At 39.3% G+C, this 10,193-nt stretch overlaps 1 protein-coding gene across 1 annotated transcript; it reads right to left on the bottom strand.

The window, feature by feature from the left end:
* Positions 1 to 2,689: 2,689 nt before the first annotated feature.
* Positions 2,690 to 9,129, bottom strand: LOC138225087 (uncharacterized). Its single transcript, XM_069183932.1, has 5 exons — positions 9,022 to 9,129; positions 6,831 to 6,910; positions 5,411 to 6,263; positions 3,811 to 3,991; positions 2,690 to 3,371 (listed from the first exon to the last, which is right to left on the bottom strand). The coding sequence occupies exons 2-5, from the start codon at positions 6,871 to 6,873 to the stop codon at positions 3,168 to 3,170; spliced, it is 1,281 nt and encodes a 426-aa protein (XP_069040033.1). The 5' UTR covers positions 6,874 to 6,910; positions 9,022 to 9,129; the 3' UTR covers positions 2,690 to 3,167.
* Between the last annotated feature and the right edge of the window lie 1,064 nt (positions 9,130 to 10,193).

Genomic DNA, 10,193 nt, shown 5'->3' with positions numbered 1-10,193 from the left:
TCATCAGCCAGTCTTCATCCAGATTCACTGGAGGAGACCCTGCATAGGACTTGTTTAGCATGATAATAGAAGCTTTCGTTGTAGTCAACTGGGCCAGTCCTGAGCTCTCCACACCAAACAGCAAAACACCTATGAATACATTCAACAATGAAAGATCAATGGGTTGCATCACAGAAATGCTTTCTATTATTTAGATCACAGTTAAGGAAGTGATCAGACAACCTACAGTAAATGGCTATACATCCATTATAACAAGTTTTCTAGTGTGTGTAACGGACACGGACTGGAATCCGTGTCAGATCTTGTAGAAGACCGTATGCGATGCGGTAAGAGCTGGAGAAAACAGGAGGCGTGGTAAAAAGGAACACACAGGGGTTTAATACTGCACAAAATAATAGTGATAGTCCGTGAGACAGTGTACGGGGAAGACAAAACGGCATCCAAATCCAAACGGGTCCAAGGGCAGGTCAAAGCACGGTCCGAAAGTCCATCAACTGGAAATCCATCCTGGGACGCGACAAAGTTAAAATCCCCGGGAGGGGGGAGCACACGGACAAACGAAACATGGAGGTCCAAGAGTGACGGGGCGAGATCCTCCAGACCCCGGGCTCAGGAAACGGGAGGTGTCGGGGATGAGGCCTATGCCCTCAGGAGACGGACGTAGGGTTTCCTGGTGCTAGGCGAGCCTCGCGACATCTTACCCTAATGATGAGCCCTGAGGACTGGAGGAGCTGGTCTTTAAATAATAACACTAAAAGGGTACACCTGGAGAGCTAAATGACACGAACAATAATGAGAGCAGTGGAGCGCCCTCTAGGGAGGGATGTCGGGCGTGACAGTGCGGCCTGCTATGAAGAGGAAAATGACATCCTCTCACAATCCGGTCCATCACCAATAGATTGGTTAGCAAGAGGCTGTGGCAAAATAAAATTAGACCACAAGGTTACCCATATATACAACCAGGAAACATTCATACCCTTGAACCATGAAAGCCACCCATTGGCAGCACTGAAATAAAGCAGGGAGGAATTTAAGCAACTCAGTTCACAAAGGACTGAGAGGGAGTTGCCCTCTCTCTCATGAGATAGTATATCTAGATTATAGTGCACAACCAAGCAATGTGGTTAAAAATGAAGCACTTCTGAGTAAGCATGAAGTTTTGCCTTCTCTTTCATGGAGAGAAAGCATATCACTGTATCAGGCTTAGAGGAGTGGCATGCATAGTTTGTGCCCTCTCCATGCCCCTGATCCAATGTACCAAAGAAGGAAACCCCAGAGGCATTTGTTCAATAAAACAGTAGATCTTCCTGTAGAGGACAGGGTCTAAGTTCTTCAGTGGTTTCTAATAATGTGGAAACCATAAATTCATCGTAGGAACAGTGGAAAAAGAAAAACTGGCAGATACAGAGAGAAGAGGAAAGTAGGAGCAGAGAGAAGAGAAGAGAATGAGAAGACAGAGAGGAAGACAGAAGACTAAAGCTCCCTGTTCTAATCAGATTTTACGACTAGATTCAAGTTCAGTATTTGAACTTTGTTAAGAGAATTTGCCATTCTACTGCTTTAAGGAAACTCGGTTTTCCTATATAGAGAATCCCTGGGTTACAAACACTATCTACTGGTTAGTGAATGGATTTTACAGAAAAGGGAGGTTCCCGTTCATTTCATAGCATCCTGGTTTCTAAGAAATTGTGATGGCCATCATCCCTCCTCTATAGGGCGCTCCTACCTTTTTCAATGTGTTGCCAGTTTTATTTGTCCCAGCTGTGTCTTATCCTGTTTTCCCTACTTAAGCAAGGCGTCTCCATAGTTCAGGGCTCAGCTTTGGAAGACGGATGCCTGGATGCCCGCCTACCACCGGGCACAGGAGTGGCCCGAGAGCACAGGCTTCACCACGGTGTCCTGACCTTCTGAGCCTGGGGCTCGGAGGGCCTTGTCCTGTCAATGTTTTAACTATCTGTATTCCTCGTTCCCTGTTCCCTGTGTCTGTCTTGGATGGATCTCCTGGCACCTGGACCTTGGATTGCGCCCTGATTTCCCCTACTTAACTTCCTTTCGGACTCGTGCGCCTGCACTCCCCCCTGCACCAGATCACTGCCGTTACCACCCCCTGTGTTTCCACCCGCCCTGATCCTGCTGTGTCCTACCTGATGTCCTACTCCTGTCACTTCCGGATTATACCATCTCGTATAGAGTCTTTAACTACGCATTTCACGGGAGAAACGGCTCCCGTGACAGAGATTTAACTATTAAGTCGAGTAATGAAAGTTAAGATAACTTTGCCAACTTGACTCAGGGTTAACCTCTTGACATAGAAGGAGGAGGCTAGAGTCCTCCTGGGAGGCCATGCAGAGAGAACACTGACCAAGGGGTAGCTGCAGAGGTGGAGATGGGGTGGAAGAGGGATGCGAAAGACAAATGTAAGGGACAGAGGGAGATAATGTACAGTATCTATGATGGTTAAGTGAGAAAGTGATGTCCTGATTAATTACAAATTACAGACAGCTGAGCTTTCATCATAAACTCCTTTAAAAAAGTTGAATTCACGTTTAAGCCTTCAAGAACCAGGGCTTGGTTTATTAAATGCCAATCTTTAGAAAGAGGTAACCCAGAAAACTGCACTCAGGCTCTGCAGGACCGGAATTGGACACTGGTAGTCAACAAGACAAAAGAGGGACAAGCAGAAAACATACACCCTTCAAATATTTTATTGACGCACTTATCATTTTACATTATTTAGTATTACAAAAATACTAAATATGTTCCAGGCACCAAAATGATTATTGAAATGAAATTTAATATTATCATAATTTAATGAAATTATTTCATAATCATTTTTTAATTATTACAAAAATTAAGGAAAAAACCCAAGTACCGTATAGTGAAGATGATTAAATGCAATAGCTCTAAACAATCCAACACAAATGGCTTGGCATACAATTAGTTCTAATTATCATATCAAATTGTAGTTTAAAAGAGAAATTTATTCAAACAAATTCCTTGATCGAGAGAAATTAAGCAAATTAGTAAACTTATGCTGTTGAAGGAAATACCCCTTTTACTAGATAACAGCAAAAGCTAAATAGCTTTGAATGTTAAATTACTGGCATTTTCCTATATAAATGCTCTGTAAGGTAAAGTATCTGCATGCATGTAACTACGAAACTGTTTTAGTTAACAATAGGCTCTTCCTTTATTGCCACTTTCGAAACTGAAGCTCCGGTCCATGTCCCAGTGATAGTGGTCTGGTGTCCAAAGACAGTGAGCACCTTCGCTGTGTAAGGAACATCAATAATCCCCTTCTGGACTACAGCCTTGAATCTCACAGCCTCCCCAGGGGGCACTGTAGCATTCAGGCTGGATGTATTAACAATCTGCAATGAAAGAAGCAAAAGCCATTGGCTGGGGTCTCTGCTTTCAGAAAACAGTGGACAAATACAGCATTCAAAACCAGTAAGCTAAAGCAGTTCACTGGTTATGGCAATAAAAAAAACAAAGGAAGAGGTAAAGGTTTATTCCACACTGAAAGGGAAAGAAAAGAGACCGTGTTTCATCTGTAGAGCCTTTTTCAGATGTGCTTGAACTTAATAAAAAAACAAGGCAATTTAAGGAGTTAAGTTGTAGTTAAAATATGCATAACAACAGTGTTCTAGTATCAAAGTCACCATGTTAGTCAAGTGCCCTGTTTTCTACTTCCATTCCGCATATTCAAAACAGTGATGTCTTGCTCAATTTCTTTGAGTAACAGCCCAGGGGGCTTAAAGGCACCATTCATCTTCAATAGCTTAATCCAGTACTGGGAACATACTGTACCTGTTTCCTTTCTGTCTCTGTAAAACTCCAGTTGTGAGTAGTACTGGCATTAATAGAGACTGTGGTTTCATTTGCAGCCAACAATGGGATTCCAGCTTTAAAGGTTGTTGATGCTCCAACTTCCACAGTAAATCCATGAGAATGGGTGAAAGAGCTTTCCAGGGTAACAGTTTCAGAAAACCTGAAAAAAATCACATTTTATTTTAGAACTTATTGTTTCAAAGCTGCAGACTGTATCAACCTGGCTGCACCACACTGGGAGAAGGAGAAATTGTGTAAGTACTCGCCTGACATACCAGCCGGGTGAATGTCATGAACTTCAGAGATAGTGAAGATGGCAAGAGAGGGTTTTCTCATGTTGTTACTGCTTGCTCAAATTGTGGCTGACTAAAGGCTACCCAAACTTGCTGACACTCTCCAGGTGTGGAACCTCCCAGACACAGACAGCTGATGGTGCATCTGCAATTTCCCTCACGGGATCAATAAAGTATCTATCTATCTAAGTAAAGCCATTGACCATGAGAAGAACATGCAAAATCCTCACGGAGGAGGACTGGGCTAGAGTCAAACTCAGGATTCAACAGTTTCGAAGTAGTTTCTTTGCAGGTTTTTGGCTGTTCTTTTGCAATGTTAGTAATATTTGTATCTTCTGCTGGTGTTCCTTCATCTTTCCTGTCACACATTCTAATTCTCCTCAAGCCCAAAAATGCCCACATGACATCATCATTAAATTCAGCATATATAGAGTGGACAGGAAGGTAAGTTGGTAGTTTTTCAAATGTATTGCAGTACATTGATGATGATGATGATGAAGATAATAATTACAAGTAACAAGGACTCCCCTCCACTACCATCAATGAGTAGCTCTGCCAGAGTGCACCAATACACTCATCACACAGCAGCTCTCAATGGGGAGGAGAACAGAGAGTTGAAGCCAATTCATAGATGGAGATTACTGGGAGACCATGATTGTTAAATTCCAATCTGAAATTTGTCCAGGACACCATGGTAACACCCCTACACTTTTTGAGAATCACCCTGTTATTTTTAATGACCACAGAGAGTCAGGGCATCGGTTTTTTGTCTCATCCGTCTCACATTATAATGTCCCCGTCACTATACTGGGGCATTAGGACCCACCCAGACTGCAGGGTGGGCACCCCCCACTGGTCCCACTAACACCTCTTCCTGCAGCATTCTTAGCTCTCTCTGGAGGTCTCCCATACAGGCTCACACCTGCCAGTTGTGTTGCAGTGTGGTGATTCTTCTTAACCACTTCTATAACATTTTTAAAATTGTTTAAAGTCAAATTGAGAGTCAAGTGATTTACTGACAGGTTATAGTTGAACATATATGTAGAAATGAATCTAAAGGTAGATTTTTCATTTAATAATATCTCAAAATAAATTTTCAGACATCATTCAATTCAAATTTTGTTACCCTTAAACATCTTTGTGTTAAATTTGCCAAATGATTACCAGCAGTCCTACAATTTAAGTTTTAGATCTATTGGCAGTGTATTTTGTGTGTATTTTTTTAAGTATTGTGTATTTTGTGATATACAGAAAAATGAAAATACAACTTAGAATGCAGCACTTACTCGAAAGTTGCAGTGTAAGGAACAGAGCCGGTAGAGTTGTCACAGTCATGTTGCCCAACTATCAGAGGCTCTTTTGAAAGAATCTTTGCATCTTTAACAGAAAAATCCAAACTTAAAATTTGACTTATGGTTTTATCTTGCGTGAGGGCGAGGATTGGGAATTGATTGTAGCCAGATCCAAGATTCTGTGCTCTTCCAATCCAGTTATCACTGGCAATCCTGGGTGGTGGGGCAGTGTAGATCTTCCCTCCATTCTTGGAGACACACCACAGATTGCCATCAGGAGAGAAGGCCATGAAATGGGTAAGTTCTGTCCAGCCTCCAGTTCCAATAATCTCACTGTTTTTATTCCAGATGTAGTTCATATCATTCGGAGGGCTTCCTTTAAGCAGATTCCCTTCTGTGGTCACAGTGTACAGGATACCCGCAGGGTCAAAGAACAGAGAAGGGAAGCACCATCCTCCAGTTCCTATCTTCGTAGCAACCCTGTACATCCAGGACACGTACTCATTCTCAGGAGGGGGACCCCTGTACAGTTCACCACTCTTCATGACAACATAGAGTGTGCCGTTTGGATGGAAGAAGAGGGAATGAACTTGATCCCACCCAGACCTTCCTATACACCGAGCTTTCTGCTTCAGCCAGTTCTCATCTGGATTCGCTGGAGGAGACCCAGAATACAGCTGTGCATTACAGACTGCAAACATTGTTCCTTGAGGGCTGAAGGCGACGTGAGAGATGCCTTGCAGATTTCCCACATATTTCGAATACTCACTGAAGTTGTCATTGTAATTATTTGGGGGCAGTCCAATCCTGATACGCCCTGATCTTTCCATGGCAAACAGCACCATACCTTTACAAAAAAAAATAAGTTTTATAATCAAATAGTGAACAAAATAACCAATTTCACCAACTTCAAATATGCTAAACTTTAAAAGACTATTATATAATAGTAATACATTGAATATAAAATCTAACTAATGAAAACAGAGCAATAAGAAAAAAGGACAGAGTGTAATGGTTTATTAGGATTTGGTGTCCTCCTAAAGTGGGAAAATAATTAATCAAACATTCAGTGAGAAACTTGAAATTGTTTTACATACAGTATTTATTATTCTAAGTGAACTGTTTAGAATCTAAATATTATCTGGCTGTAGAGCTCTTTCATGTGTTTTCTTTTACATGACATGTTAAAGAATTCTGGAACTTTGAAACCTTCAATCTTGACATTATAGAGTAATTCGTGTAGATCAGATTCAAGATTAATTTCTGAGTCATTGATATCGGAGTCTCAGCCTTTGAGCTCACTGTCATGGGAGTTGATGGTGCCCTGAGTGCCCATTTTATCCCTTCAGACAGCTCCTGTAGATTTGCAAATACAGTTTATCTGTGAAACAATGTCAGTTCTCTACATACTCACACATATTGTCTGCTGCTCCTGAAGTCTTAACCTGGTCAGACATGGTCTCTTTCTGAAGATGAGGTCAACTTTCTGTCTGTCTGCAAAACAGAATTCCATACACAAAATAACATTATTTTTCACATAACTTACAAGTAGGTACTTACTACTTAGAAGTTTCCTTATATTCTAATAAGGCATGTTACATCTACAGTACCACAAATATACAGTATGCCAAACTACCAACTACATTCTGTGTTAATTTTTATTCTGATACATCAAGCGGGTTGTGTCAGAGGCAATTAATAATGAATTTCTTAATTTTTAATTGTTATGCTAGTGTGGATTGAAGCTATATTTGTAGGAAGAAATGAGCAAAATTAATCATATATAGATAAGTTCTTAAGACAGCAGTGAGGTGAAGACAAGTACACTGTGAGAAACTATACATAAACAATACACAGTTCACTCCTTCCTAATTTACAACTGCTATAGTATTACCAAGGGGTGTATCCACTTATAAAAAAATCTTTTCTAGATTTTCAATTATAATTACTTTTCTGTTTGAGCATTTACATTGCACTTGGAGGTTGTAACTTACAATATGTAAATGAACATTAAATACATTTTAATTAAATGTGTCTTGATTTCAAGCTATTAGGTCACAAAATGTCTTAGTTTGGAAACATTGTGTAACTGTATGTAAAATTCCTATTAGCACTGTATGTGTTGTGTACTGTATGTCCATATAATGTGACTTGATTATCAAACATGGCTTTGCCTGTATGTTTTTTCCAGATATCTATTTTAATAACCACAAAAGACAATGTTCAGAATCCAACATTTTTTAGATTTTCACATAATCTGTTGCAGGACTACATTACTCTCTGGAATTGCCAGGTGGCACAGTGAATCTATCTTAATGTGGCTTTTGCACAAATCCTATTTTAATCATAACAAGTAAATGTTTATTAAACCATTAGTGCTTTCCTGCACTAATCATACTGTACAGTAACACTAACTGACATTTTTCATTTTTTAATTAAATGCAGTAACAGAAATATTCGTAATGAAATATAAATTAATAGTAATTAGAGAACGGACAATTTATTGTTAGAATTGTACATAGTGGCTATATATACTATTTGAAACAATAAGAAAATATATCTTATTTAAAACAAAAAAGAGGTTTTAAGTGATTTGAATGACTTTCAAAGAATGACTTACAGTACAGTATGTCACTCTAATTGGATGAGCTAAATTAAAAGCTACTAGTGTTACTTTTTCCATTTTCTACAAAAGGTTCAATGAAGCTACAAGCTTTTCATTATCCATTACAGCAATAACGACACCAAGTGTTCATGGAAAACATTATAACTTTATATCATTTTATAATGATAATAAACATTAGGTAGTTCAAACGAGCATGCCAGAACGTTTCCAAAATAAGCATAGCAAATGGCTAAGTTAAAGACTCTGATGCAGAAAACGTTTATGAAAAAGATGGAATAGTGCTTAAAGTTTTATAAAGCAATTAATAATTAAATATACAGTATATTATCTGCCCATCCATTTTCTAACTGTCACGGAATCTGGGGTATAGCTGTGGAGAGAGACCGGTGAGAAGGGAGGACCCTATGTGTAGCGGCAGGAACAGAGCAAATAAGGTGGTTTGCTCCGGGCTCAAGGTATCGGGTGAAGTCGGAACGAGACATAAGACCTCAGGTAGCGGATGTGGGGCGACGTGGTGAGGCGAGCCTCTCTACAACCAATCCCAATACCGAGCGAGAGGAAAGTGAGACCCGGAAATATATAGCCCCAGACAACAAGACAAACCAGAAGAGCAAGTAAAGCACAGAGGAACAAGGAACAGGACAGATACATGTACAGTTATGTGATTATTATTTAGTCAAGCAAGATGCAGTAGGACCATACATAGGATTGGTAACAGTAATGTACAACGCTTGCCCTTGGGAATATTATGGTGTACAGCAGTATCAGACATTTACTAAAGTAAATGTACTGTGGGATAGTAATGATTCCCAGAAACATTGCCATGGTATTTTCTTGATATTCTTATGATATAGTATAGTAAAACATTCTGAAGGCAAATCACAACACTTACGGTGGTTATACAATTGTAAATTGGAGAAAATACTGTAAAACACTGTAATGATGACCTGTAACACATCAGCTATGAAATAAAACTTACCTTGGTTATACTCTGAAGAAAGCAGCTTTTGAATCACACTTGGTCCAGCAGGTACTGTATGAGTATCAAGGTAACGATTTCTTCAGTGCTTTCTCTCTGACTGTAAATGCCTGTCCTCAGCTTCATATTTATACATACAGTATAAAACTAAAAACACCTTAAAACGTTTTGGATTGGATATTATCCTTCAACACTCCCCTTTCACATGCAGATATCAGTTTTTTCTTGAAAACACATCAAAGACACATTTGCAGACAGAACAAGTTCTGTAAGTACAGTATATCGAAACCGTTTGCATTTTTTAATATTCCTGCTTTTATGTAACTGAAATTCATTTGTTTCCCCAAAATTTGATTTCCAAATTAAAACAGAAGTATTTCTTGAACTGCAGCAAAAATTGCGAAATGACTTATGTGACTGCAGGTTCAGTCCAGTGTCTTCATAAAAGACACAGTGTGGCGAAACAACATGTTCAAAATGTTTTTAATATGTAACATAAAAAATTGAATAAAAACTAAACCAAATCATACCCAACATGAATGACAAATGTATTATCTTAAGACAAATGCAAACAGTAAATTCCTCCCTTAATTTAAACATATCCATTAATACCATTTGTCAATGAGTTCACAAGGAAACATATGTATGATACAGAGTCTAATTTAATAGAACTATTTCTTTTGTCACAATCAGGAACTATAATTCAAAATGGTAGGGTCCCTTTGTAATTAAAGGGTTAAGTGTATGAAGGAAGTGGAAAGCAGAAGATGAAATGATTTGAAAATGACCATGAAGATCTCTAGAGTGGCTTGGTTTGAAGAAGACTAGGTGCTTGGGTATAATGGAGGGATATCACGTGGGTGTAACTGTAGGGTTTGTGCGGTGGTGATTAAACACTCTGCCTGTACGGATGGGAACTGCATGGACACAGATATTCCTGTAAAGGTTTATTGCTGAACAATAACATTTACACCTGCCGCGTTCTCGTTCTTTCTCTTCTTGATAGTCCCTCTTTTCCCATCATGCTCTCCCCGGAAGCAATCAGAAAAAAACAGAAAGTCACATTAACGGAAACTTATCCACAAACTGCAACAGAGAGCTCCACACAACTCAAAAACATTTCAAACTGCTCAACCAAATAAAACAACAATTGCAGGACGTAAGCTTACAAG

This window comes from Lepisosteus oculatus, chromosome 25 (genome assembly GCF_040954835.1).
Source record: "Lepisosteus oculatus isolate fLepOcu1 chromosome 25, fLepOcu1.hap2, whole genome shotgun sequence".
NCBI lineage: Eukaryota > Metazoa > Chordata > Actinopteri > Semionotiformes > Lepisosteidae > Lepisosteus > Lepisosteus oculatus.
Note: the sequence above shows the minus strand (reverse complement) of the source record. Positions and strands in the feature narration are given on the sequence as shown.

Excerpts from the sequence above, each read along its gene's own strand:
- LOC138225087 (XM_069183932.1), bottom strand. The coding sequence starts at position 6,873 with ATGTCTGACCAGGTTAAGACTTCAGGAGCAGCAGACAATATGT. Across the intron at positions 6,264-6,830 it reads AGGAGCAGCAGACAATATGT|GTATGGTGCTGTTTGCCATG; the intron begins GTGAGTATGTAG and ends TTTTTTGTAAAG. Across the intron at positions 3,372-3,810 it reads CAGAGACAGAAAGGAAACAG|ATTGTTAATACATCCAGCCT; the intron begins GTACAGTATGTT and ends CTTTCATTGCAG.